The sequence below is a fragment of the Lagenorhynchus albirostris genome, chromosome 3 (genome assembly GCF_949774975.1).
Source record: "Lagenorhynchus albirostris chromosome 3, mLagAlb1.1, whole genome shotgun sequence".
Classification (NCBI taxonomy): domain Eukaryota; kingdom Metazoa; phylum Chordata; class Mammalia; order Artiodactyla; family Delphinidae; genus Lagenorhynchus; species Lagenorhynchus albirostris.
The window spans coordinates 169075610-169102724 of NC_083097.1; the positions used below are offsets into that span (position 1 = coordinate 169075610).

The following is a 27115-nucleotide window of genomic DNA, read 5'->3' on the forward strand; positions in this document are numbered from 1 at the left end:
GCTGGCCGCTGTGGTGTGCTGCCACCGGCATGGCTCCTCTTCCCCTGGTGACTTGTCTCTGGCTCGCCGCCCCGCTAGGCAGGGAGCTCAGCACGGTGGGACTGTGTCCTCGCTGCCTGCTCCAGCCTAGCACCCGCCCCAGGCCTGAGGGTGCTCAGAAAACATGGGATTGGTGGGGTGAATGAAGACTCTCCGACAGACGCGTGAGCCGCACAGGCTGGGGCAGAGAGCGTGCCTCTAAGGGCCCACGTTGAGGGCACCCTCTTGGCAGCCACCACTCCCTGAAGATCAGCAAAGGTGGTCTCGGTGCTCTACCTTCCTCCGCCTGCCCCTGGTGTGTGCGTGTCCTGCAGTTGTTGTAACAAATTACTACAAACTCAGTGGCTTAAAACAACAGAAATTTATTCACACAGTCCTGGAAGTCAGGAGACTGGCTCGGGCCTCACGGGGCTAAAATCCAGGCGTGGGCAGGGCTAGTCCTTCCGGAGGCTCCAGGGAAGCATCTGTTCCCGCCTTTTCTAGCTTCTAGAGGCGCCGCCTTCCTGGCTCGCGGCCCCGTCCTCTATCCTTGTATCTCTATCGTATCCAGCAGTGCAGCATCTCCCATCTCTCTCTGCCTCTGACCCTCCGCCTCCACTGGGCCCCCCGGGACATCCCCATGCCAGGGGCCTTAACCCCATCTGCAAAGCCCGTTCTGCCATATAAAGGAACATACCCAGAGGCTGGGGACTAGGAACATCTCTGACCCTCAACAGACACATCTGTCAGCAGTGAGACGTCCGCCAGCTGCACGGGCTTCTGTAGACTGTCCCGTTGGGACGTCGCGGGCAGATAGAGGGGGGTGCGCCACACTGGGCGTACTCGCTGGACTCGGATTCAGCGCACCCCCTGTGCAAGGACACGTGGTGTCTTAGGAGCAGCTTCTTTGCGCATCCCAGGAGACTAGTCTCCCGCCCCATGTGCTCCGAGATGACCGCGGTGCTTTGGGCTCTGCTTAGGTTCTGGCGTGCGGGCGGCATCCGAGCTGTTGTCTGGGCCCTGCCGTCTGACCACGTAGGGAGCCGCTGGGGTCTTTGGCCCGGTGACTTTGGTCTGTGAACGGAGGGGCCGTGGTTTCCGTCGGAAGTGAGCTCACGTGGACCGAGAGGCTTAGACGGCTGATGATGAGGCCCCTCGTTCCCCTGGGCCCCGCCGGCCCCGAGCTGTAGCCTAGCAGTGGGGGCCCTGGAGGTGGTACCGCCAAGCGCACAGCCGAGTGCGCCTGCACCTGCTCTCCCGAGGGCTCACTGCCCGGCGGGCGGCACACGAGGCCCTGGTCAGGGCCGCCGTGGTTGACCACACACGTTGGGCCAGGAAGTTAGCCAGGCTCTCTGAGCCTTATTTCCGTGTCTGCAGAGCAGGGACAGCCAACTGGCCCAACTCTGGAGCTGCTAGGACAGGGCCGTGACAGCTCTTACTGGTGTCCAGCCCCACTCGAAGCCCGTTCACGGGACACTTAGTCGCTGTGGACACCGGCCCTGCTGGGGCTTGGTTCTGGCTTGCACTTGGCCTGGCACTGTGGTGCGAGACGGCCGGGTCCGCGCTTGGGAAACAGTCCCCTGAATGGGTGTCTCCCCGCCAGGCCAGATGCTCAGATGGGTGCCTTTGTGTCCCGCTATGGCTCTGCTGCCCAGGAGCGGTCGGGTGTGGTGAGGGCTTGCGGGGCGCCCTGCGTGGGCGCATTGGGAGGGGGAGGTCAAGACCAGAGACGGAGACAGCCATCCGTCATTTCAGAGACTATGTTCTGGGGCCAGAATGGACAAGATGTGTCTAGGGACCCCTGCTGGGGCAGGAAGCCGTTGGCCAACAAGGGGGTGCCTGCTCCCAAAGGTTTACCTGAAATGAGGAGGGGGCGGAGGTGTTGCAACCCTGCTTCTCACTGAAGCAGGAAGCCCGCTGTCTGTCGACGACAGGGCATGGGTGGCTCTGGGCCAGCAGGGCTCAGAAGGGCCCCAGGCTGAGTGGAGGGAGGGCCGTGGGCACGGGGGCGGGTGGGCATCCAGGCAGGAGCCCTGTCTCTTCCCCCACCTGACCCCTTGCCCAGCTTCAACAGCCTCATCTTTGCGAGGGGGTGCAGGCATCCAGTTCACGGGGCCGCGTGGAGGGAACACGGAGTAAGATAGGCACGCTGAGGTGACAGTGGCTGTGTTACTGTCCCGTGGGGTCTAACCCGACTGGCTCTGCTTCAGCCGAGCATCTGGCTTTGGGCCGAAGCCACACCAAGGCAGCCCTGTGCATCACATAATCCCGGTGAGGGACAAGGACCTGACAGGCTCGTGCTGGTGCTTCAGCCCAGGGTTAGGCCCAGGAGCTCGGAGAGGCCATTTGGGGGCACGAAAGTAGCAGTTCAGCGGATCGGCCTGAGCGTCTCGTAGTCTCCTGGTCACACAGAGAGACGCGAGCGCTGGACTTTCCTCAGGTGTCTTTTTTTTTTTAAGGGCAAATGTTCTCTCTGGTTTACTTTCTGTCTGTATGGACTTGACAGCTCTGGGACCTCTCATGAGTGGAATCATACAGTATGTGGCCTTTTGTGTCTGGCTTATTTCACTCAGCATCATGTCTTTAAGGTTCATCCATGGTGTAGCAGGTGTCAGAATCTCCTTCCTTTTTAAGGCTGAGTAATATTCCAGGGTGGGGATGGAGCATGCCTTGTTTACCCGTTCACTGTGGGTGACACTTGGGTTGTTTCTCTTCTTAGCTTTTGTAAATAGTACTGGTAAGAGCCTTTGAACATTAGCTTCTGTGTGGGTCTGTTTCCTTTCTCTGGGGTGTATATCTCAAAGTGGAGTTGCTGGGTCACGTGGCTGTGTGTATTTGATGAGGAGCTCACAGGGGCAAGGGGATGGGGAGGGAATGTTTCATGGGGACAGGGTTTCAGTTTGGGAAGACGAGAAAGTTCTAGAGGTGGATGGTGGGGATGGTTGCCCAACAACGTGAATGGACTGAATGCCGCTGAGCTGTGCACCTAAAAATGGTGAAGATGGTGAATTTTATGTTACGTATATTTTACCCTCATTTTTTTTAAAGGCAAGTGTGGAGGGTACTACACCTAGGAATTTGTATTCGTAAACTTAATTTCTGGCCAGCCTTCACTTTTCCAATTCTTGATACTTGGTCGGTTGTCAGAGCAGCGCCGGCCTGGAGGCTCGGGGGCCGGAACTAGCCAGCACTGCCCGCGTCCAGCCCTCGGGCTGCAGCCGGAAGCGTAGGGTGACCGTGATGGCGCGAGGCCGGGGGGTAGGGGCAGAGCAGGCGCAGGGCGGGAGGCTGTACTCGGGGTGGGGGGCCCCCTCGGCGCCGCCCCCCGGCCCGAGCCTCAGGCATCCCTGGACTCTGGCCTGCCATCCCCCGGGAAGGGCACCCTGCCCTCTGAGGCGTCTGCTCTTCCCTCCCTGGAATGCTCCTCGGCGCCCCTCGCTGCCGCACTCTTGCTCCTCTTCCTCAGAGGCCTCCCCAGGCGGTCGGGGGAGCTGGTGGGAGCTGGGCAGAGGCGTGTGTCCGCTGGAGGCCACCGTCCCCCGCCCCGGCAGGCCCTGTGCCCGGTCAGCTCCTCAGACCCCGACTGACGGGCCGCCCTGCCTCCCTCACAGGGGCGAGGACGAGGCCCCAGGGGCGGCTCACGGCCTCGAGCGTCTGAAGCAAGAAGGCGACGAGATGGGTGCCTGTGGGGGATGGGGGGGCCTGGGGTAAGCGGGTGACTGGTCAGAACCAGGACAAAGGCATGCGGGCCCGGTGGAAGGTTCCTGCAGAACAACCAGAGAGGAGCCCGTTTGTCCCTGTCACGTCCCGCTGGGCTCCTGGGAGGGAAGGGCCCCCACCTGGCAGGGGACTTGGCTGTCCCCGAGGAGCGCCCTGTGCTCGCCAGGCGGCAGTGGGGACCCTGCCTGCTGGCGCCGACCTCTCCCGCCCTTCCCGCCCAGGCTGACGGCCGCCATGGACCAGGACTACGAGCGGCGCCTCCTCCGGCAGATCGTCATCCAGAACGAGAACACGATGCCGAGCGTGAGTACCCAGGGCTGCCCCGCCGGCGCTGTCCAGGCCCGCTGGAGCCGGGGAGAGTTGGGGCGCGGGGGGGCGGGCAGCTGCTGGGCTTTGGCCCTCGGAGAACAGAGGTGCCGACAGGCGACAAACACGTCCTCCCCCTTGGCGGCATGGCCACGCCAGGTGTGAGATCCCCCAGCACCTCCCTGCACTGCCCTCCGTTGCCGGGGCCACAGACCCCTCATCCTCGTGGGCAGCCAGGGCAGAGGAGTGATGGTGGCACGGGAGGGCCCTGTTTTGCTCTTTCCTGCGTCCCCACCCCCTCCGCCGTGTTGTGTTTCTCTGTCCTGGGCTCCCGACACGTTGCAGGCTGTGCCCGCCAGTTCTCAGCGCTCTCAGCTCCGTGCTGGCCGTCCAGGGCGGGGCCCTTCCTGCCTCTTCCGGCTTCTGGTGTTGCCGGCAGTCCTAGGCTTACAGACCCACCCTCCAGTCTCTGCCTCATCTTCACGTCCCCCCTCACTCTGTGTACCGGTGTGTCTGTCTCTTCTGAGAACACCAGGCCTTAGATTTAGGGCCACCCTGCTCCAGTATGACCTCGTCTCAACTTGATGACACGTGCAAAACCCCCTTTCCAATTAAGGTCACATCCCAAGTATCAGGGTTTGGGACTTCAGCATATCCTTTTGGGGGACACAGTTCAACCTACAGCAGATCCCTTGTAGAAAAAGGGACATTCCTGGGACATTCCCACTGCCTGGTTCTGGGGCTGAGTCGTGGTCTGATGGGGGAATAGCCTTGTGTGTGGGGAATGGGGCTGGCAGGACGACAGGCTCTCAGTGTCGGGGGACAGATGCTCTTTGTTCTGTGCTGTCAACGTTTCCGTCCTTTGGTGACCGCTGAGAAACGGATCTCAGCACGTGGCGGTGTCCATGGTCGGGCTTTCGCTCCCTGGCCTCTTCCCACCCACGGAGCCGGACAGACGAACTGAGCCCCAGACATGGTGCCACTAGCAGGTTCCAGCACGTGGGTCACTACCAAGATCAAACCCTTGTTCAGCGGCCAGAGGCCAAGGGCGAGGAGGCACAGTGGGTGGGGCCTCAGTCGGGGAGGAGAGAGGGTGGCCTTGGGGCGCTCTGGGGGCTCTGAGGCACCCAGCCCACCCTGCTGTCTTTCCAGGTTGCAGAGATGCGGCGAACCCTGACACCCGCCAACTCTCCCGTGTCCTCCCCCAGCAAGCACGGGGACCGCTTCATCCCCTCGAGAGCCGGCGCCAACTGGAGCGTGAATTTCCACAGGATCAACGTGAGGGGGTCGGGAGAGGGACCCTGACCGCGCAGCCTTGGGGCACGGGCCGGGTCCTTCCCACTCAGCCCTACCTCCTTCCCCTCCCTGTCCCGCAGGAAAATGAGAAATCTCCCAGCCAAAACCGGAAAGCCAAGGACGCCACCTCGGACAATGGCAAAGGTCAGGACTCAGGTACCCCCGCCCCCCGCCCCCTCCGCCCCAGCCCCCAGCCCAGCCTCACGGAGCTTGGTGCCCACAGACGGCCTGGCCTACTCGGCTCTGCTGAAGAACGAACTGCTCGGTGCCGGCATCGAGAAGGTGCAGGACCCGCAGACGGAGGACCGCAGGCTGCAGCCCTCCACGCCTGAGAGGAAGGGCCTCTTCACGGTGAGCCCCGCTGGCTGCCTCCGGTCTCAGCCTCCGCGGGCATCTCCTCCCATCTCAGCCCTGCCGGGGGGCTGGAATACAAGAGGCGCGGGGGCCCACTTAACCCCGTGCCCCGCACCAGGCCTGTCGCCCTTCTGCGCGCCTGCGGGTTGGAGGGACCTAGGACCAGTGCCGCATGCAGGGCGAATGGGCGGGGCCTCAGCCTGAGCCGCCCCGCAGCCCACCTCCCCGTTTGGGCCCTGGAGCAGCGCCAGAAGGCCTGGCTTGGGTCCCTCAGGAGCCGGGGCTGAGGGGCTGGTGGCTGCATGGGGGCTGGAGAGACAGGCTGATGCCAGCAGCCCTGCAGGAGGACGCCTTGGGTGCGAGGCTTGGTTTGCCCGGGACGCGCATCTCTAGTCAGAGCCCCTCCCAGTTTCGGCGCACCCTGGACTCAGGCACAGGGCACAGGGCTTCCGGGACGCAGCATCCACTCAGTGGGTGTCCCCTGCCCCCAGTATTCCCTCAGCACCAAGCGCTCCAGCCCCGACGATGGCAATGACGTGTCTCCCTACTCCCTGTCCCCCGTCAGCAACAAAAGGTGAGTCCAGACCTGCACTGGCCGGGGTTGGGGCTGGGGGGCAGCTGGCAGGGCCCGGGAGCTGCCATCAGTTCTAGAGCTGTGTATGGGGTACGGGGTGGCCCAGAGGACCCCCCTCATTGGGGACTTGCTGCGGGCCCAGACCAGGTGCTGGGAGCCCGAGAGGGGTCCTGCAGGAGGCGCCGGGCAGAGGGGAAGGCGGGGCTGTCGGAGCTCAGGGCAGCTGAACATCCAGTGGTGGAGGGGTCGGTGGCCGTGGGGTCACCCACGGGTTTGGGATCACAGAGTGAGAGTCGGGACAAGCGGGAAATGACGCAGCCTCCCAGGGCCACCGGGAGGAGATGGCATCTCTGCAGTTCTGTGCAATTGTTGCCTAATCTCTGCCTCGGTCTCCCTGCAGTCAGAAGCTACTGCGGTCCCCACGGAAACCCACCCGCAAGATCTCCAAGATCCCCTTCAAGGTCCTGGATGCGCCCGAGCTGCAGGACGACTTCTACCTGAACCTGGTGGACTGGTCATCCCTCAATGTACTCAGCGTGGGGCTGGGGACCTGCGTGTACCTGTGGAGCGCCTGCACCAGCCAGGTGGGCGCCGCTGAGCCTGTGCGCATGCGCACGGGCTTGGGGGCGGCAGAGCGGCTTCCTACGGTAGCCGAGCCGGGCCGGGGCCTGTGTGAAGGGTGGGAGTGTTGCCGGGGGCCTCCAGAGCCTGGGGCAGCTCCCGGCCACCCCCTCCTCCCAGGCCTGTCTCCTCAGTGTGCAGACTCTCCTGGGGTCGGTCAGCAGGGGTGAGCGGAGGCCCACGCCCATCCCTCCCTGGGCTGGCTTCCGAGAGTCAGGAGTCCTTGCTCCCCGGCCTGAGCTCCAGCCTCCGCCCGTGCCAGCAGAAGAGGCACGGTGTCCGGGCCCGGCTGAGTGCAGCGTCCCCCACCCAGCAGTAAATGCCTCGGAGTGGCTGCTGGACACATGTGGGCTCAGGGTCTGCAGGGCGCAAAGACCCTGCAGGTGGGGGGTTTGAGGGACAAAACCAGATGCAAGCGGGTTCAGAGAAGGTGAGCGAAGCCAGCACAGGGAGGCCGGCACGCACACACACACACACACACACACACACGGCACGGCCCGGCCCGGCCCGGCAGCCTGTGGCCAACACCTGCTGCAGGGATCCCCCCGCCCCCGGGCGTGATGCTCGCGTCCCTCCAGGCTCTGTGCAGTCAGCATCCCTGTGCTTGGGTGTGTCCCCTCCTGGCCTGTGGCTTCCCGAGCCTCCTAGCTGCCTTCTACTGGGTCCCAGCACTGATGCCAGTGCCCCCAGGCCTGAGGTGTGAATGAATGAATGAATGGGTGGACAGACAGATGGATGAATGGACAGTCTGGACCTTGAAGGAGCAGTGGGCACCAACTGCTCCCCCTTCTGCTAGGTGACCCGGCTCTGTGATCTCTCCGTGGAAGGGGACTCGGTGACCTCCGTTGGCTGGTCTGAGAGGGTCAGTACACTAGCCCTATCACCCCGCTGGGCAGGGTTGGCCCAAGGGACGTCGACCGGCCCTCACTGGAGGGGCCCTCGGCAGTGTTGGGGGCCTTGGAGACCCAGAGGAGCCAGAATCTGGCCTTGTGGTCACTTGTCCAAGCCCCAGTGACACCTGTGCCCCCAGCTGTCCCCAGCCTGGTAGAGATGGTTGGAGTGACAGAGACTCTGGAGCAGGCTCGCTCCACATGTTGAAGCATGCAGATCTTGGGACACATTGCATGGATTTTAATAGTTCCACTCTCTGTACGACTGTCTGCCCAGAAAGTTCCTAGGAGGGGTGTCCGAAGGGGCGCGTGTTAGAGACCTTGAAAGAAGTGGGCCCAAGGCTCTGCTGTGGGGAGGTGAGGGGAGCTACCCGGCCGCCCAAGCAAGGGGTCCCCAGACAGGGGCCTCATGCCCGCTCTTGCCCGTTTTGTCGTCCTAGGGGAACCTGGTGGCCGTCGGCACACACAAGGGCTTCGTGCAGATCTGGGATGCGGCCGCAGGGAAGAAGCTGTCCATGCTGGAAGGCCACACGGCGCGCGTCGGTGAGGAGCCGCTCAGGGCCCGGGGGTGGGTGGGTGGGTCCCGAGGGGCAGGGCGGGTCCCGAGGGGCCGGGCCACGTCCTCATCCCACCCTCTGCCTGGCCGCAGGGGCGCTGGCCTGGAACGCCGACCAGCTCTCGTCCGGGAGCCGGGACCGCATGATCCTGCAGAGGGACATCCGCACGCCGCCCTTGCAGTCAGAGCGGCGGCTGCAGGGCCACCGGCAGGAGGTGTGTGGGCTCAAGTGGTCCACGGACCACCAGCTGCTCGCCTCAGGGGGCAACGACAACAAGGTAGGCCCAGCCCCTGCCCTCCCTCCCTCCCTGCCGGCCCCCGTGCCGTGGAGCAGGGGTGACGGGTGCACCCCAAGGGAGGCCAAGATGGGCCCTGCCTTCCCTTGGGGGCCAAGCTGCCCGGGCCTCACAGCCCCGTCCCTGCAGCTGCTGGTTTGGAACCACTCAAGCCTGAGCCCCGTGCAGCAGTACACAGAGCACCTGGCGGCCGTGAAGGCCATCGCCTGGTCCCCGCACCAGCACGGGCTGCTGGCATCCGGCGGCGGCACAGCCGACCGCTGCATCCGCTTCTGGAACACTCTCACGGGGCAGCCGCTGCAGTGCATCGACACCGGCTCCCAGGTGTGCAACCTCGCCTGGTCCAAGCACGCCAATGAGCTGGTGAGTGCGGGGCACAGGAGGCCAGGCCCCAGCTGTCCAGGTCTGGCAGAAGCTGACCCGGTACCTGTGCCCAGTGACTGCAGGAGAGGCCCGAGGGCTCTCATGTGCAGTGTGGTTCCCTGTCTGGAGCCAGTCATCGACCAGGGTGTGGGGTTGAGGGCTGACACCTGTGGTCTCTGCACCCTGTGGGCGCGCCTTGGTGTCCTTGTGCCTCGGTGGGTGTGTCTGGGGGGGGTCTGTGCCCTGGGGCCACTGGAGGGGGGAGCCCCAGGCTCTGACAGCGTTCTCTGTGTCCCCTAGGTGAGCACGCATGGCTACTCGCAGAACCAGATCCTCGTCTGGAAATACCCATCCCTGACACAGGTGGCCAAGCTGACCGGGCACTCCTACCGGGTTCTCTACCTGGTGAGTCTCCCCAGCTGGGCCCTGTTCCTCCACCTGGAACAGCTTCGGGCTCTGGGACTGTACTGCAGGGCGCGGCAGCATCACTCTGAATCTGCTTCACCAGCGCCCCTGCCCTGTGAGCAGGGGCAGCTCCACCTGCCTTTATAATCTCCAGGTGTTTGTTTCCACATAAAAATAGAAGATGCCACGAATAACCCACATCCAGCCCCTCAGATCACCTCTAGATGTTTCACCAAATAACCACTTGCACGTGTCTGGAGAAAGCCCCTCCCCAAATCCACTCACTCTTCAATATTTTGGTTTTTTCTAGAAAAAAGTTCTGTGCTTAAACCAGCAAATCCTTTGCCCAGTTGCACAGAGCGGGGTGTGGCATCCTTTGTGTTCTCATGGCTTTGCCCGTAGGCCACAAGGACAGAGGGGGTCTCTCTTCTCCCGCAGGCCATGTCCCCTGATGGAGAGGCCATAGTCACTGGTGCTGGAGATGAAACCCTGAGGTTCTGGAATGTCTTTAGCAAAACCCGTTCGACAAAGGTAAAGTGGGTCGGTATCAGCACCAGATGTTCCCCCACATGTGTGCCCTCAGCCTGTCCTGGGGCCTCCTGCCCCACCCCCACCACTCAGCCAGCCCCAGTCACCCCATCAGCTGTGCCCTCCCCGGGATCCCCACACCCCCTCTCTCCTCCTGCATCACCTGGTGTCCCTGCACATCCTGGGGCACTCGCCGCGCAAGGTGCCCGCACAGGCCCCTCCTCAGGCCCGGAGCCTCGGGGTCCCTCCAGGCAGAACTTCTTTCCCGTGCCCAAGCGGCTGGCGCCCAGCCCAGCGGCCCAGCCTCGAAGCTGGCCCCTGCGGGAGGTCACCGGACCGAGGGCTCAGCGTCGCTCCTGTGTGCCCTGCAGGAATCTGTGTCCGTCCTCAACCTCTTCACCAGGATCCGGTAAACCCGTGGCCGTGCCGTCCTGGTCGCAGAGCGCCACCTCTCAGCGTGCATGGACCCTCCCCTCCCCCGAACATGGGCCCCAGAGGAAGACAGGCAGCCAGGGTGGGGCGGGAGCCGGGCCTGGAGAGACCCTGAAGGTTCTATTAAAGCCTGATTGTGAACCCTGTCAGCCGGTGTTTGGGGCGGGGCCGGGCTCGGGCACCAGCAGTAGTGGGGCCTCCGGATCCCTCCACCCTGGGTGGCCCCGGCTCGGACAGCTGTTCTTGGAGCGGGATGGACGCCTCCTGGATGCCGCCTCCTTCCGTCCGTGTCCATCACCGCCTCGCTGGGGCTTCAGGCTCTGCCCGGAAGCTCGTGCTCACTGCTGCCCACACCTGCTACGGGACAGACGGCTGGACACCAGGCCGGTCGGCCGGGGAAGGGCCTGGCAGGATGGCAGCTCAGGTTGGCCCGTGAATCGAAATGACGTCCCCACTCGAGAGGTTTCTTTGCAGCCACCTCTGCTCTCCCTGTCCCAGCAGCCGACCGGTGGCTCTTTCAGGGGCACGGCATTGGGAGCAGGCCACACGCCAAAGGAGGTCACCTTGAGGCGGACTTGTTGTCTGAGGGAGACTGATGTGGGACCTGTTCTCCATGATGGCTCGCCCCAACTGTCCTTGTCGCTCACGGGGTCACAGCCGACTGTGGTTCTTGCAGCTTGCTGGGCGGCCGGTCAGGGTAACCTGAGGACAGAATTGACCCTGCGGGTCAGGTCCTGTGGGCGCCCAGCCCTCCTCCCCAGCCCCTTCTCCTCCAGGCCACCCTAGTGGGTCCTGTCCATCTGCGCCTTCGGCTGCGGGAGGGGGCACCTGAGGGTTCCCCCAGAAGCTTCCTGAGCTCCCCCTGACTCTGGGCCCACCTCATTGTCCTCTTCTGCCCTGTTCTCAGGTGAGACGGAGGAGGGAGGTGGGGCCGGTGTGTGGCCAGGGGCCTGAGCAGCCACCCTGCCTCTCCTCCTCTCCCTCCCTCTCCCCTTCCCAGGTTGGAGGACATTGATGGACGTGGCCTGGGCAGGGCGGGGGTCCAGCGTGGCCAGGGGGGCCCCACAGAGTCCCATCGGTCACCCTGGCTCTGCCGGAGCCCCCGCTCCTCCGGTTGTGAGGGCCTTGTGCTCTGCTCAGCCAGCCACACGTGTGCATGTGTATATGTGTATCTGTGACTTTCCTTTGGATTTGTTTCTGTGTTTCTGTAAATCAGTCCCCAAAATGTTAAGGCTTGCTGGGGGAGAGCAGTGGCCCACCCCTACCCCTGGGGGAGACAGAAGTCACAGCTCTTAAGGTCTTCTTCAGAGGGGCAGGCGGCTGAGCCTGCATGAACTTGGGGAAGGGTGGGTCCTGCCTCCCGGCCCATCCCGGCTGCTTGCTGGGGACGGGCGGGGACGAGCAGGGACAGTGTACATAGATGTGTGTATTCCGATGGGTCCAGATTTTATTTTTGTTTGAGTTTTGTTGTGTTTTTTTTTAAATAAGAGAGCAGTCCTTTGTCTACTGCACGCCTGGCGCAGGTGAACCTCGCTCCTCCTGGAATTCAGCATCGCCGTCATTAAACCATGTGCGTCGTGCCCAGCTGGGGCTGCCTGTCTCTCGATCCATCTGGAGTCTGCACACACCGGGACCCCAGAGCGGCCTGAATGTCACAAACCGGTGGGGAGTGGCTGGCTCTGGGGGAGAGGCTGCGGGGGCCACTCAGAGGCGGTCAGCAGGGGGCGCCGGGGTCCTTGAATTCATGCCCCCGTGATCCAGGCCAGTCCTTGCAGCCAGGCTGGTTCTGTTGGGAAGTGGAGGGTGGGCCCGGGGCTGGTGGTCTGAGCACATAGCGAGGCCTGGCCCCGGGGTAGAGGGGGCGGCACCTCTGCCTGACAGATGGGCTTCCGGGGCCAGCAGGGACACTGCTGGCCCAGCACCCTGTGCGTGGGGAGGGCCAGGAGGCCCCAGGGAGGAAAGCAGCCTGGACCAGAGGGGTTGTGACACTGGGTGGGCCTGCGGGCCCAGTGGCCCCAGGGGTCTTGAGAAGGAAGGGAGGTGAGGCTCTCTGCAGTGAGCAGCTGCCCACAACTGGTGGCGCACCCCATGCCCTCCCCGCAAGCCCGGGAAGATCCCCATCCTGGGCAGCCGGGGACAAGGGAGGCCAGAGCCCAGACCTGCCCTTGAGGAGCTTCTGTATGTCAGGGAGTGGACGACAGAGTGTAAGTGCATGTGGCCGTCACGGTGTGAAGGGTGGCGTGGGCCTTGGGAGAGGGCAGCTTGAGCCCAGGGCTGACGTGTCAGCAAGGGCCTGAGGGGTGCACGGACACACCCGGGCAGGGCTGGTGCTCCAGGCTGTGGACCCATGCAAAGGCCCTGGGGCAGGACTGTGCCTGGTGAGCTGGAGGAACAGCCAGGAGGCCCCTGTGTCTGGAGCAGAGTGAGCGAGGGGGAGAGACGGAGGAGGGGAGGGCAGGGAGGAGACAGGGCAGGTCGTGCAGGGCCTTGGGGAGGACTTGGGCTGTTACCCCAGGAGGGAGGGCGGGACCCTGGAGGGCTGTGGGCAGAGAGGGGAAGGGCCACCCTTCCCCTTGGTGTGGAGACCTGGAAACAGGTGGGCAGGGGTGCAGCGACCAGGGAGGACGCCCTGCCCGGGCAGGCAATGACAGGACTGCGGCCACAAGCAGGTGGAAATGGTGAAAGGCAGGCAGGTTCTGGATTTCTTGTGAATGTTTTAACGTGTAGTAAAATGTGTGTAACATTTTAAGGTGTACAATCCTGTGGGTTTTAGTATATTTACTATGTTGTGCTGGCTACCACCATCTAATTCCAGAACATTCCATCACCGCCAAAAGAAGCCCCATCCCCATTATCAGTCACCCCCATCCCCCTCCCAGCCCCTGACAACCATGAATCCACCCTCTGTGTCTATGGATTTGCCTGTTTTGGACGTTTCCCATCAATGGAATCAGACACTGTTGTGCCCGGCTTCTCTCACTGAGCTTCGTGTTCTCCAGGTTGTGTCAGCGCGTCACCCCTTTCCGGGGCTAACGTTCCAGTGTGTGGAGGGACCCTGTGTTGGGTTTCTGTCCTGCGGTTGGTGGGCATTTGGGTTGCTTCCGCTCTTTGGCTGTTGTGGATCGTGCCACTGTGAACACGTGTGTGCAGATTCTCGCGCTGGACGTATTTTGGAAACAGATGGAGGACTGGACGGGGTGGGGTGAGAAGGGAGGACCTGGGGGCTGCAGGGCTGCTGGCCTGAGCACCTGGAAGGGTAGGGCTGAGGTTGTGGAAAGGAAATTCAGAAGCTTCGTTGGGTTTGGAGGCCCCCATGCGGCTGTGTTGGGGGGCAGAGAAGAGGTGGGAGGGCTGAGCCCCAGGTCGGCCCTACCCAGATGAGCGCCCGCCTCCTTCTCCAGCCTCTGCTCTCCCGGCTCGGCCCCTCAGCTGGGGGAGAGGCAGTGGCCTGGATGGTGGCCAGCAGACCCAGCTGTTGCCAGGACTCCGGGCTGCCTTTGTAGCTGTCAACAATGGCCCCGCAGGCCTTGGAGGCAGGAGCCCCCGGGCACCCAGAGGCAGACATGCAGACCCTGAGGCAGGAGGCTGCCCGGCCCTACGTCCCCCGGGGGACCCTGGAAGTGAACCTCCCGGCATCTCTCTACAGGTGAGCACGTCCTTGCACCCGCACTGCCTCTTTGGGTTTGCTTCCCACCAGTGTCTTTCAGTCTCCATAAAGGTATGTGGGTGCTGCACCTGCTCCCTGCACCCTCCCCACCCACCTGCACCAGGCTTGGGACCTGGCAGGAGTGGTGGTTCACGCATGCAGGACACACACACAGCCAGCCAGCAGAGCAGATAGGTTCCTGGGAGCCCTGCGCTGCTGGAACAACCCCACAAGGGGGCGGCCTCGAGCACAGAATTTACCTCTCCCAGCTCTGGGGGCCGGGAGCCCCAACACCAAGGTGTCAGCAGGGCTGGGGCCTTCTGAGGCCTTGAGGTAACATCTGCCCCGTGTCCCTCCTGGCTTCTGGGGGTGCTGGCAGTCCGTGGCGTCCCTTGTCTCGTGACCTCCCCTGACCGTGTAGATACCCCAGCCTCACCAGGGCTCCGCATTAGGGCCTCCCTGACCCGGCATGACCCTATTGTCTTAAGTTATGTCTTGAGTTACATCTGCTAAGACCCTATTTGTCTTAACTTAAGATGTCTTAAGTTACATCTGCTAAGACCCTATTTCCAAGTAAGGTCATGTTCTGAGATTCCGGGTGGACGTGCACTGGGGGGACACGTTCAACCCATTAGAGGACCCACTAATAAGCGTTAATAAACTATAATGGGTCACCATGCTGCTTTACAGGAAAGGCGAGTCAGTGCCTTTGCTGCTGTTCCATTTCCAAGAAAATTAAGTAAAAAAAAAACTGCCACCACGATAGAAGCAGGTTCCCACAGGCGTGTGATGGGATGGAATGGCTCGTGCCTACACGCTGCTTCTGGAATGAAGCAGAAACCAGTAAGAGTGGCGGCCCTGGTGGAGGGGACTGGCAGCTAGGTCAGGGAGACTCACTGCTTTTTCCAGTACTTTTATTTATTTAAATGCCATTGGATTTCTTGATTCTACGTCAAAAAGGCATTCATTTATTATGAGAAAAAAATGTTTTTCAGCCATAACGCGATGTTCTTTTATTAGTTTTTTTGAGGTGTAATTGACGCAGAGACTCGCTTTTCATTGTGTGTTATTTTTGACTGTTTTAATTCCTTTTTACAAGCCAGGTGCATTTTGTAGTTTTGGTTCATTTTGTAGTTCAAAAGAGTGGGGCCTGCCAGACGGTCCCCAAACTCCCCTCCCTGCAAGTGGCAAAGCAGCCTGCGGCCACTTCCCAGAACTGACCAGGCCGAGTCCACCTCTTATGAAACACGTGGGTTTCTGGTCTTCCGTGTGGAGTGGGAACTCCAAGCAGGCACAGGGGAGAACGTTTTATCAGCAGCCCTGCTTGGACCATCTTGGGGCCACGGGCTCATTCCCTAGGGCATCTCCCTGGAGCAAGCTCGTCAGGTCAAAGCACGTGCCCATGTCTGTCTCTTGGGCAGTGGTGCTGCGAGGGTGTTCCCGAAGGATAGCTTTAGTTTTGATGGTATCTCATTGAGGTTTGATTTTTGCCATCGTTAGCATATTTCCACTTCCCTCTTTGCTCTGCCAGCCTCTGTTCCTTACACCATCCCTGCTGCCCCAGGGCCTTTGCACAAACGGGACCCTCCTCACATCACTGCCACCTCCTCAGGGGAGCCCTCCTGATGCTTTCTGATGCTTTCAGCCTGGGACGGGCTCTGGCAACAGTGGCCCCTGGAACAGGCACTCCTGTGTAGCTGCAATAGTTTCTCCTTTAAATATGAGCTTGCCTTCACTCCCCGCTGGCCCCCATAGCTGGGCGGGTGGCGATGGCACAAGGGTTCCCCGAAGGTCTCCCTGGGAGAATGGGCTCCCCATACACTTTCCCAGTGTCCCCAACCCACGGCTCCCAGGCCAGACCAATGACGGTGAAACCTGCGCCACTCACTGAGCCATAGCTGAGACCACGTCCTCCTGGTGCACCTCCAGGCCAGGGGGGCTTCCTGGAGGAAAGGGCCTGCAGGTCTGGGAGGCTGGGCAAAGGACTTAGTAGAGGCAAGAAAAGATGAAATGTTTAGGAGGTCCTGGGGGTTGGGGAGGATGTGGCAGAGAGGAGGGGCTACAAGGGGTCAGCCTTCCGCCCTCTGCCAGCCTAGGTGGGAGGGTGTCCAGTACTGAAGGACAGACAAGGCCCCCCGCACCTCGGGCCAGGCTTCTGCATTCTGCACCCTCAGTGCTGGTGATGGGGATGAAGAGGCCCGGGGAGGGCAGGGGGGCTGAAAACTCAGTCTCTCTCCTCCCACCCCTGCCCTCAGCAATGACTACCTGTCCCAGGAGGGGCCCCGCCAGACACCGGCCATCAAGCAGGAGATGCGCTGGAAGTACACACCCATGGGACGCGACGCGGCCGGCCAGCTGTGGTACACGGGCCTGACCAACTTGGACTCTCGAGAAGCCTGGAACATGCTCCCTCGGGCTCTGGACAGCCCACACTTCGAGGCTTATGCCCGCAGGCACGGATGCCACGCCCGCCCCCCCCCCCCCCCCCCGGGAGCGCAGCATGCCCAGCATGCCCTCGGGTGAGTGCCCAGCCCAGCCCTCCCTGACACCAGGCTCGCCTGCAGGGGAGGGTGAGGCCCACAGGTGCAGAGATGACCCCTGACCCCTACCCCACAGCCTACACCCAGCATCTCCGGGAGACCGCCTGGTACGACCCCATCATCCCTGCGCAGTACAGGGGCCCCCGCACACAGTACGGGAGCATGCTGTGGAAAGACAGACCCAACCGGGACGAGGAGTACGGTGAGCTTGGGCCAGGGGCAGGCGACCCAGGGGCTGGCGGTGAGACGCTGGGGGCCAGGAGGCAGGGCCAGCCGGTGACCCGGGTCCTGGCCCCCCAGTGATCCACAGACACCAATTCGGGGTCAAGCCGCTGTGGCAGGCGTCTGACTACGGGCCATACCTGTCGGCGCCCCAGCGCCCGCGCTACACCACCCAGAACTACCGGCAGTGGGACCTGGAACCCTGCTGCCCCTCCACCAACCAGCAGCCCCGGCTCGTCTACACGCCCAGTCACTGATAAAGATCTCGTGCTGCCCGGTGTGGCTCTTCAGGGACCCGGCGCCTCTCCCCCAAGGCATCTGTCCACCTCTGGGGCTGGGGCCTGGGGAGGTCAGGCAGCCAGATGAAGGGAGCTCTGAACCAGGACCCTAGTGACCAAGCTCCAGGGCAGAGTCAGACAGACGACCTCTCCTGCCCTCGGCTCCCTCTACCCCGGGCCCCAGGCCAAGGCACAGTCCTGGCCCCAGGCGGCTCTTTACTCACTGTCAGCAGTGGCCTGGGTGCAGGGAGCCGCACTTGGGGCCCCGGCGTGCTGAGCCTCACCATCGCCACGGGCAGGGTCTGGGCCCAGCCCCCTAACCCTGAGGCTGGGGCTCCTGGCAGGCTCCGCAATGGCTCTGTCCTCCAGGGCCTGGCGGCACCCGGTAGTAGCACCCAGGAGACCCTAGGCTGGCCGGGGCTGAGCTCGGGGCAGGCCCAGCACCCAGGAGCCTCACATCCGGCCCCCACACAACACAGGGCACCCCGAATCATCCAGACAGCTGGGGGTGGGTTAGAGTCAGGATTGGGGTACCCCAGACCCACAAGGACCCCACCAGCCCCTGAATACCAGAGGGCCTAGCTCGGTGTCCCCGCCCTAGCGGGGAGAAGCTGCTGGTATCCCGCCCACCAAGCCCCACCTGACCCCCCCGCAGCCAGGCAGGGATGGGACAGACGCAGGAGTGGGATCAGAGCAGCAAAGGGGCCGCTTGCAGGCCTTGTAGGGCAGCGAGCGTTCACAGTCGCGGTTAATTTACAAAGGGTTAAAGGACCATGGGGCGGTGTCAAGGTTGGGCTCCAGGGTGCCCTGCAAGAGAAGGGGGTGGAAGTGGGGTTAGGGAGGGCGGGGCCTGTCCTGGCCCAGACCTACACACCCATGGCTGGTTTGGGGCTTTTGTGGGGTGGCGGGGCCTGCAACTCACAGCTCCGAAGGCGGACGGGCCAGACCAGGAGACTGCACAGAGCCAGGGTGGCGGCCACGCCCACGCCACCCGTCACGGCCACCATCACCCAGTGGTAGAAGGCCACGCAGGCTTTGCAGCAGAGCTCTGAGCTGGGGGCAGGGGAAGGGCAGAAGGGGGGTGAGCAGACGCCTGTCGGTACCTTCCAGCCCCAGCCTGTACCTCCTGCTCCTCCCATCTCAGCCGGGGCACCCCATCTTTCCCCGCACTCAGGCCAGGACCAAGTGGTTGCCCTCAACCCCCTCCTCCCCTCCAACAGCTGATACTTAAGTCAGTAAGGTCAGCTCTGCCTTCCAAGTCTACCCCAGACTGCCTGCCCATTTCTCCTTCCTCAGGATCCAGCCCCGTCACCACCTGCCCCCCCCACCATCCTAGTCCCCTCCCTGTTCCCACCCTCCCTTCCCTGTCTGTCCTCCCCGCAGTAGCCGCCAGAGGGCGCCTGTGAGCACCTGACTCAGACCCCGCCCCTTCTGCTCACAGCCCTCCAGGGGCCCACCTCCCTTGGGGCAAAAACCCAAGTCCTCTTGTGGCCCACAAGGCCCTGCACGACCCATCCCCTCCCTGCCCTCCCCTCCTCCCTCTCTCCACCTCGCTCACTGTGCTCTAGCCACAAGGGCCTCGTTGCTGTCCTTCCACCATGCCAGGCACAGTCCTGCCCCAGGGCCTTTGCACGAGGATGCTCCTCCCCATACGCCTAGAACTCCCTGACATCCTCCAGGTCTTGGGTCCCACGTCACCTCAAGGCAGCCCTTCCTGACTTCTCGCCCCAGTCAGGCCTCCCCAAGTGGTGTCCTTCACACCCTTTGTACACATTTATTCATGAGATGATTCATGTGGCTCGTGTTGTCCCCAGCTCCATGAGGACAGAGGACCAGGCCAGCTTTCAGTCCCAAATCCTGGGCTTCTACAGGGTGCAAACTCAGGTCTAGAACCATCTGGGGCTGGAACCCTAGGTTCTGAGGGTCTGAATTACAGGGATTCCAGGCTCTCCCTCTGCCCTGTCTGCTCACATCCCCCCGATCCATCTGTGTGTCCTCAGCACCCGGCCCAGGACAGACTGTTGGCTCAGTAAATAAATGGGTGCTCGAGGTGGGGAATAACCCGGTCTCCCTGGCTGTGAGGCCACCGGGGCGGGGTCTTCTGTTCTCATGGAATTAGCAGACCTGGGGCAGCGCCTGGGGCACAGCACGGCCTCAGCACAGCTCATTAAACGCAAGAACAAATGGATAGGGGTACTCACGAGCAGGGGTGCAGGCTCTGGATGGCCATGACTGCCAGCCCATTGGCCACCTTGTCCAAGAAGCTCATGGCGCCATACACGAAGGCTCCGCTGTGCTGGGGGGGGCACGAGCAGGGGGTCAGCATCCCAGGCCTCGGCCCTGGTCCCCAACCCCAACCCGGACTGGCTCAGCGGCCCTACCGTATGGGGGCCGATGAGGTCAGCTGTCATGGCCAGCGAGGTGACGAGGATGGTGGCACAGCCCATGCCCAGCAGCACAGCCACCACATACACAGCCACACCCAGCTCATCTGCCAGTGCCACCCAGGCTGCGAAGGCCAGGATCACCAGGAGGCCCACAAAGTAGGTCATCTGCAGAGAGCCCGGCCCAGCATCAGGCCCACCTCGCTGGGCAGCCCTGAGCCTGGCACTTGCCCTTTCTGATCTTCAGTCCGGCCCCCAACCCCAGCAAAGGCGGGGCTTTGAGTTGGGTTATCCCTAAGGAGCCCCCAGCTCTGACCTCAGAGGATTCTGAGCCTCAGAGGTGCTCCGAGCTCCAGGGAGCAGATGTTCTAGGGCTATGCTGTTACAGCTGCCACTAGAGGTGGGCGGCTACTTGGGTCTCAACGCAACTCAATTAAAAGGAAACAAAATGAAGCATTCAGTTCCTCAGTCACGCCGGCCACCCTCTGGCTCCCACGCTGGGCCGTGGTCTGGAGTCGCCCAGGTTGCACAAGGCACACTGCCCTCTGCCCGGCCTACTCACATTCCTCCCGATGCACTTGTTGACGGGCTTCAGAAGGAAGGAGGAGAGGAAGCCGCTGAGGTACATCACCAGTGGGATGGTGGCGATGAACTTCTGTCGGGGCAGAGTGGGCACAGGCGTGTGAGGAGTGGCTCGTCAGGCTCAGGGCCCCGCACCCCCGCCACCCGGCCGGCTCACCTTAGGCAGGTTGAGGGAGTAGGTGAGGTACATGGCCATGTATGTCTGGGACAGGTTCACAATGAGCCTCGTGCTCATGTACAGCGAGCCTACCTGTAAACAGAGGGACGGGTCAGAGGGGGCCCTCCTCTACTCCCATAAGCGGGGAGCACTGGGGGCCAACGGGAGTAGCCCTGCAGCTGGCACCCGATCCACTAGTAGTGACTGCCTAGCTGGTCAGGTGGAGAAGAGAGCAGTGACATTAGTAATGTCTGCCCTGGGTGTGGCTGGAGAAGGGGCTACGTTTTGCTCCAATGTCTGCCATCCCTGCCTGCAGCCGCACAGAGTAAGGGCCTGGTGGGAGAGGGGCATCAACTCCAACCGCCTCTGCCCCTGTGACATACCTGATAAAAGGCTGGCTCCCGAAGCCAGTGTTTCCAGAGCAGCAAGGGCCGGGCAGTAGCAGGGGCCAACAGAGGGCTGTGTTCATCTGGCTCCTCCACCTGCCGCCGGCGCCCCTCCCTGGTGCCCAGGTGGAACAGCAGTGAGAAGACAGCTCCAACGCCCACCACCAACAGCGAGAGGCTCTGGGGACCGGGCAGGAGAGGGGTCAGCAGCGACTCTCGGCCCAAGCCCTGAGTTCAGGGCCTTGGGGTTGTCCCACCCGGGCAGCAGCCAGCCTTGGCCCACCCCGGGCCCCAGCTCACCCGGAACACCGGCACATCTTGGACCCCCAGCTGGTCATAGACATCCTGGGTGGGCCCCATGTGGGGAGAGCCCTGCAGGTGGAGCAGAAGCCAGGCAGCCCCATAGACGGTGATGCTGGCCACCACGGTGAAGGCGTACCTGCCAGGGCACAGGCAAGGCCTCAGCAGGGCAGCCCGGGAGCCACGCAACCACTTACTCCCCAGGCAGGCGTACAGTCAGAGCGTCTGGGGAACCTCCGGCCAGGTGATTTCAGCCACCAACACACTGGGTAGCCCAGGAAAGCCTCTGCTGGCCTCAGTTTCCCCAGCTTGCACGTATCTGATTTCTCTGGCCCAAGACCCCACCGTGAGGTCCCACCTGCCTGGGGCCTGAATGTAGAGACTCAGCAAAGCAGGGCCAAGTCAGGCCTGCAACCCAGAAGCCTGAGAACCCAAGATACTCAGAAATCCTGGGCTTCAGCTGGGCAAGGGCTCCATGGTCTAGAGTCATCCGAGTCCACTCCTGCCTGCAGCCCCAGAGCCATGGCGTGCCTAGGGCCCTGGCCGGGGCGAGGAGCCTCTGGATCTCACCAGGAGTCCACTTCCCTTTCTGAAAGTGAGAACAAGAACACCCGCAGAAGTCAAGGCGAAAATGACACGAGGCAGGTGGTAAAGCACTTGCGGGTAGAAAGCGCCCAGAGGTTGGCCTCTACCGGGCCCAGCCTGTCCCCCTCAGCTGGGGCCCTCGGGGGCCCCAGGCATTGAGCAACCCCCGCCGTTAGTGCCCGCAGCTCTCGGCCGTAATGGGGAACTGGGCTCAGACAGGCAGGGCCCTCATGACGAGCGCTTATGCCCGCACGGCCACCTTCATGTGTGACGTCCCTCCTGCCGAGAACTGTCATCTGATCCCTGGTCCCACTGCACAGGCCCCACTCTGCTCCAACCCTGTCCCTGGGCACATGACAACCTCTCGGACTTGTGAGAATTCAAGATCTTCTGCATGACGGACCCAGAACCGTGCCCAGCCCACAGCAAGCGTTCCATAAGTGCCCCTGCTACCATCACATGCAGAATCACCTCCTTCAGCACCTCAAGCAAGAAACGGACGCGCTGGGCGCCAGCTGTACCCACATGTGGGAGGTGGGATTCTAAGATGGTTCAGACATTCCCATGGCCCGCCTCCCTGCCCCCTCTAACCCCCTCCCCTTGGGGAACAGGACGTGTGAATGTGATGGGACGTCAAGCCCGTGTTAGGTAACTGTCTGTGGCAAAGGTAAAGGGATTTTGTGGATGTGGGTAAGGGAGATTATCCTGAGTGGGCCTGACCTAATCAGGCGACCCTCAGAAAGTGGGCTCACACCATCCCTGAGATGAGAGACTCGTGCTGGCCTCGAAGAAGCAGCAAGTCCCTACGACTTCTTTTCTTGGCCGTGCCGCGCAGCGTGCAGGATCTCAGTTCCCCAACCAGGGATCAAACCCATGCCCCTGCAGTGGAAGCGCAGAGTCCTAACCATTGGACAGCCAGGGAAGTCCCCACCCCCAAGACTTCTAAATCTATAAGAAGACAAACACTGCCAACAATGACATGAGCAGGGCAGAGGGACCCCAAGCCTCAGATGACGCCCCAGCCCTAGCCGACACCTTGACTGCAGCCTCAAGACTAACGCTGAGAACCCAGCTAAGCTAAGCCAGACTCCTGACCCACAGAAACCAGGAGGTGGTCAATGGGTGCTGTTTGAAGTTGCTAACTTGGTGCTCATTTGTCACGCAGCAATGGCTGAATAACACACTAATGTACAGATGCCCACGCTGGGGCAGAGTCCCAGAGCCGCACAGCCAAGCAGAGCCCAGACATGGGAGGGTGGCCCTGGGCCCCCCGCCGTGCCTGCTCTTCGCATGCCTGCCCGCCCTGCCCCGAAGGTTGCACCTGAGAGCCGTGAGCTCCACCTTCTCATGGTCGTTGGTGACGAGCTCCGGGATGAGGCTGAGGTGGGCAATCTGTGTAGCAGCCCAGCCGAACTGGAAGATCACGATGAAGGGCCCGTAGTAGAGGAGGGCAACCCACTCAGGCGTGGTGGCGTTGCAGCCCAGGCAGGGGCTGAAGATGAAGGGGAAGGACAGCAGGACGCAGATAGTGCCTGTGGACAAGCAGAACGGGGAGGGCACATTGCAGGGTCTTCCCACGCTGGCCCAGGGCTCCCCAGGTGAGCGGGTGGGGACAAAACCGAGACATGGAAAAAGTTAGAGACCCCCTCCACAAACACACACACAACAAAGTCACACAGTGAGTGGGTGTCAGCAACCCGGGGCTCCCCAGGCTTACAGCCCCTGTGACAGATGGGGAACTAAGGCCGAGAGATCTGGGGCCCCCCCTGAGGACACACAGCCCAACAGGACAGAGGGGCTGGGCCTCCCAGTCCAGGCCCTACGCCCCTCGTGTGTGATGGGGGAACTGACACAGAGCCGGCCACATGCTGTAACCATGCAGGGGCAGGGCCAGATGACAGGGGCCAAGAATGGGCTCTTGCCATGCCGGCTCAGGGCTCGCCAAGTTTGCCCCCTTGGTGACAGCTGGGGAAACAAGCCGAGCCTAAGGCCACGCAGCAGGTTGAAAGGGCGCTGTGGAGGTCCCCTGGGGAACTGCCCACCACAGATGCGCCACTTACCCCATCACTTCCCGCCTCACCCACGGAGGGGGCCTTTTCCTCCCAGCTCCTACCAGGCGTCCCGTGGGGCTGCCAGGAGTCAGGAGGCCCAGGTGCCTCTCCCTGGAAAACACTCATACCTCAGAACAAGCACAAGTTCTCCCCGAGGTCCCAAAGGGGCCTGCACCACCCACCCTGACCCATCCCCTCCTCCCTCTCTCCCCCTCGCTCACTCTGCTCCAGCCACTCGGGCCTCCTCCCTGTTCTTCCTGCCCCAGGGCCTTTGCACAGGCTGTCCCCTCTGCCTGGAATGCTTTTCCCATGACATCTTAGCAAGGCACACTCCTCTTCATCCCTCCAGGACTCAACTAAAATGCCACCTCCTCAAAGAAGCCCCCCTGACCAGCCCAGTCACCAGCAGTCCCCTCCCCACTCTGACACCCTCTGTCTGAACCCTGCTTTCTCTCCTTCATACCCTTTGCACACACAGGAATTCTTTTGTCTCTGTCTGGGGGGTGGGTAACAGGTCTCTCCAAGTCACTTCTGCGTCCCTGGCGCCCAATATAGAGTCTGGCACATCAAGATCTTTTGAATGAGTGAATAATAATAATAGTGGCCTCTATTTAAAACAGCCCAAAGAGGTGAACGTTATTATTAAACCAACCCATTTCCTGATGAGTAAACTGAGGCCCACTGAGTGAGCTGCAGAGCTGGGAGGCCAGCCTGCTGGACTCAGCCATGCTCCTTCCCTCCAGCCCTCCACCCTTCTCCTCCCATCCCAGAGCGCCTGGAGCCAGACTTCCTTCCTCCCCACCAGGCCCCGGAGGTGACCTCATGCCCCAGACCCTGGGCCCACCCCAACAGTTCAGGGACTGGGAAATGAAACCAAAACCACGCTTGGTATTTCTCTGGAACTGGTGCCTGGAAGAGGCACCCCAGGCAGATTCCTGGTGGCCTGGAGGCCACCCCGGGGCCAGACAGGAACTGTAGACTCTGGTCAAAAGAATGTGCAGCCCTGGCCGGACGGACTGTACCCTGCTGCTGCCCAGGACACGTTAACCATTGTCAGGGCCAGGCTGCCTGGCTGGGGGACTTTGGGCAAGTGACTGCCTCTCTGGGCCTCCGTTTCCAGGAAAGGGAGCTAATAAAAATACCTCACAAAATTGGCATGAGAATTAAGAGTTAATGTGTGAAATCGGAAGCTCCTACTTCTTTGCGCCACTTCCTGTCTCAGCAACTTCAAAGCCATGAGATGTCACACCTTTGCAAAAGCTGTTTCAACTACTTGGAATGCCCCCCTACACACATACACTCCTATTCGTCCTTCAAAGCCCCAAAGCTAATGTCCCCTCCTCCAGAGCTCTGCTTCTTCCTATGAAGCCCAGTCTACCCACCTGCCCAGCTTGGACCCGACAGGAGTGTCCATGTCTGGCTTTCCGGTCCTCTCTGCGCTAGACGGGGAGCCCCGAGGGCTTGTTAAGGGAAAGAATGAGTCTGTCCCCACCACCCACAGACTTGGGTAAAAAAGAGAAGTGAGCACTGAGGCCGAGGTGACCTTCACTCAAGTCACCTTATCAGGCATCACAAGGGGCCACCCTGGCTTCCTCTCTCCACGGATCTTCTTGGATCTCTGCATATGCAGGGAGAGGGCACAGGTGGAGGCTCTGGTATCTGGTTGGGGCACCCATCATAAGCTGAAGGCATAAACACAAAGCCTTCAGTGTACTGACAAAGGTGCCTCCACTACCCTAACCTCCCCTCTGCAAGGGGACTCAGCGTCTCCCCCTGGGGTCAGGTGGGGCCGTTGCTGAACCTCAGCCCCCCACCTACAAAACGGGAAGACAGGCTGTTACGAGGTCCCACCTCAGGGCCTTTGCACATGCAGCGTCCACTGCCAGGCAAACCTACCTGTGGCTGACTCCATCTCCTTAGAAGGGGCTCACCTGTCTGCCCCAGAGAAAACAGCCCTCACATCTCTCTGACCCAAGAACTACCTTTTTTGTGTGTCAACGGGTCTACTCAACTATTATGAACAAAACTGCATTTGATACTCTGGGCTCAGCTCTGTAAGCAATCCCAACCGCAGCCCGCAGACGGATACCTCTGTCTGGGGTCTGAGTCACATGCCTCTCCCTGCTCCCGCCACGCCCCCGCACCCGGGCTGCTAGCCTAATGTGACCCAAGAACAGCCTGTGCATCCTCAGTGTCTAAGAAACTGAAATCCAGGCCCTAAGCCACGGCCACAGCAACGCCAGCCACTTGCAGGCAACTTGGAGATCTGTTGTACCTTGCAAAAAATGTCCCTCATGAGGGCCAAGGCAAATCACTGCCTCCTCAGTCATTGTTCCCAAGGGCAAGGAGATACCAGCCGGCCCTCCTGGTTTCTGGAAAGCTGCCGCCCAGAATTCCCAGAAGCGGGCAGGATTCCTGGTTCTGCCTCCTTAAATGCCCGGCATGCCCCAAGCGCCAGGATGCGGCGGGTACTTCTGCCAGCGAAAGAACAGCAGGCAAAGTGGCCAGGGCTAATCTCAGGGCCCAGGGTCCGGGTGGGCAGAGAAGGGATGCCAGGAGCCGGGCTTTATCATGGGTGTGCACCAGGCAGGGTGCCCCGGCCCCCGTGGGACCCACCTCCTCCCCTTACCAACAGCCCTCTAGTCCAGGTAACTCCCTCATAATAAACAGAGGGTGACCCCATTACCTGCTCTGCAGATCCCCATCCCATCAGCCGGACAAGCACAGAACCCCGACCCTTCTGGCTCACCCGGTCCCCAACCCAGTTCCCAGGACAGCTCCCCAAAGCCACCAAGTGCCAGGTTGCCCGAGATGAGTGAGGGGATGGATGCACAAATTGCACTGGGGGAACAGACAGCCAGAGGGGACTCTAGGCAGCCTGACTCAAGAGCTGTCCTGGGTGGTCACCCTGATACAGATGAAGTCAGGCCAGACCAGATAGACTGACAGAGGAGGCGCGGTCAGTAGACCCAACCCAGAGAGGGTTCAGGGTGCCCCGGAGGATCAGACAAAGAAAAGTGACACTGGACGGTCACACGAACAGTCAGACGGAGGAGGCTCCGCGGGTCGGCCGGCAGCCATGCGACAGACAAACAGAAGGGGTACTGGGCAGTTAAGCAGACAGATGGGAAGTGCTCATGGGTTGGGCAATTAGAGAGGACGGAGCAGTGGGACAGAGGGGGTAGGTTCGGGCTCTGAGCCAGGCAGTCGGATGGGGGAGTCCGGACCGGGGCTTACCGACCAGGTGCCAGGCCTTGCGCGGGCCGAAGCGGGCGCAGCGGCCTGCGGCGCGGTCAGCCTCGAAGCCCACGAGGGGCGTGCACAGCCCGTCGGCCACCTGACCGAGCAGCAGCAGCAGGCCGGCGCCGCGCGAGCTGTAGGCGCGCACCGAGTGCAGGTAGAGCAGCAGGTAGGTGAACCACATGGACGCGCAGAGGTCGTTGAGGAAATGGCCCACGGCGTAGCTCAGCCGCGCAACGAGGGATAGCGGCCGCGGGGGCGCCCCCGCTCCGGCCGCCGGGGGCCCCGGGCCCATGGCGGCGCTCCGGGCTCGGCCCGTCCGTCCAGCGCCGGCAGACGGGACCCCCGGCCCTGGCTGCCCGCGCCCCGCTCTCCCTGCTTCGCT

At 62.0% G+C, this 27115-nt stretch overlaps 3 protein-coding genes across 11 annotated transcripts in view; 2 read left to right on the top strand and 1 right to left on the bottom strand.

The window, feature by feature from the left end:
• Positions 1-10500, top strand: part of FZR1 (fizzy and cell division cycle 20 related 1) — a 28788-nt gene extending 18288 nt beyond the window's left edge. For 2 of the 3 annotated variants that reach the window (XM_060145641.1, XM_060145640.1), the window contains exons 2-14: positions 3960-4041; positions 5197-5322; positions 5421-5484; positions 5564-5691; positions 6186-6268; positions 6669-6852; positions 7686-7751; positions 8220-8322; positions 8429-8613; positions 8761-8994; positions 9295-9399; positions 9838-9939; positions 10299-10500. In XM_060145641.1, the coding sequence (XP_060001624.1) occupies positions 3973-4041; positions 5197-5322; positions 5421-5484; positions 5564-5691; positions 6186-6268; positions 6669-6852; positions 7686-7751; positions 8220-8322; positions 8429-8613; positions 8761-8994; positions 9295-9399; positions 9838-9939; positions 10299-10340 (1491 nt within the window). In that variant the 5' untranslated portion in view covers positions 3960-3972 and the 3' untranslated portion in view covers positions 10341-10500. The remainder of the gene's footprint in view (positions 1-3959; positions 4042-5196; positions 5323-5420; positions 5485-5563; positions 5692-6185; positions 6269-6668; positions 6853-7685; positions 7752-8219; positions 8323-8428; positions 8614-8760; positions 8995-9294; positions 9400-9837; positions 9940-10298) is intronic. The other variant, XM_060145642.1, reaches the window with a different exon arrangement.
• Positions 10085-27033, bottom strand: MFSD12 (major facilitator superfamily domain containing 12). 7 transcript variants are annotated; one of them, XM_060145635.1, is made up of 10 exons: positions 26728-27033; positions 22761-22971; positions 20855-20993; positions 20552-20734; positions 20169-20261; positions 19992-20084; positions 19427-19597; positions 19247-19341; positions 17968-18098; positions 10085-11061 (listed from the first exon to the last, which is right to left on the bottom strand). In XM_060145635.1, the coding sequence occupies exons 1-10, from the start codon at positions 27023-27025 to the stop codon at positions 11003-11005; spliced, it is 1473 nt and encodes a 490-aa protein (XP_060001618.1). In that variant the 5' UTR covers positions 27026-27033; the 3' UTR covers positions 10085-11002. The 7 variants fall into 7 exon arrangements, with proteins under 7 accessions (XP_060001618.1, XP_060001621.1, XP_060001622.1 ...); XM_060145636.1 differs by lacking the exon at positions 10085-11061 and adding an exon at positions 17683-17852; XM_060145638.1 differs by lacking the exon at positions 19427-19597.
• Positions 12825-19882, top strand: TEKTIP1 (tektin bundle interacting protein 1). The gene is made up of 4 exons (XM_060145649.1): positions 12825-14005; positions 16261-16475; positions 16589-16747; positions 16846-19882. Exons 1-4 carry the CDS (start codon positions 13872-13874, stop codon positions 17022-17024), a joined length of 687 nt encoding a protein of 228 aa, XP_060001632.1. The 5' UTR covers positions 12825-13871; the 3' UTR covers positions 17025-19882.
• Positions 27034-27115: the final 82 nt, after the last annotated feature.

Bases quoted from the DNA above. Each gene is read 5' to 3' on its own strand.
- TEKTIP1 (XM_060145649.1), top strand. From the start codon at position 13,872: ATGGCCCCGCAGGCCTTGGAGGCAGGAGCCCCCGGGCACCCAGAGGCA. The intron at 14,006-16,260 runs GTGAGCACGTCC...CCCTGCCCTCAG, and splicing joins CTCCCGGCATCTCTCTACAG to CAATGACTACCTGTCCCAGG. The intron at 16,748-16,845 runs GTGAGCTTGGGC...CTGGCCCCCCAG, and splicing joins CAACCGGGACGAGGAGTACG to TGATCCACAGACACCAATTC.
- MFSD12 (XM_060145632.1), bottom strand. From the start codon at position 27,025: ATGGGCCCGGGGCCCCCGGCGGCCGGAGCGGGGGCGCCCCCGCGGCCG. The intron at 22,972-26,727 runs GTAAGCCCCGGT...GCTTGTCCACAG, and splicing joins CAAGGCCTGGCACCTGGTCG to GCACTATCTGCGTCCTGCTG. The intron at 20,735-20,854 runs GTGAGCTGGGGC...CCCGGTCCCCAG, and splicing joins AAGATGTGCCGGTGTTCCGG to AGCCTCTCGCTGTTGGTGGT.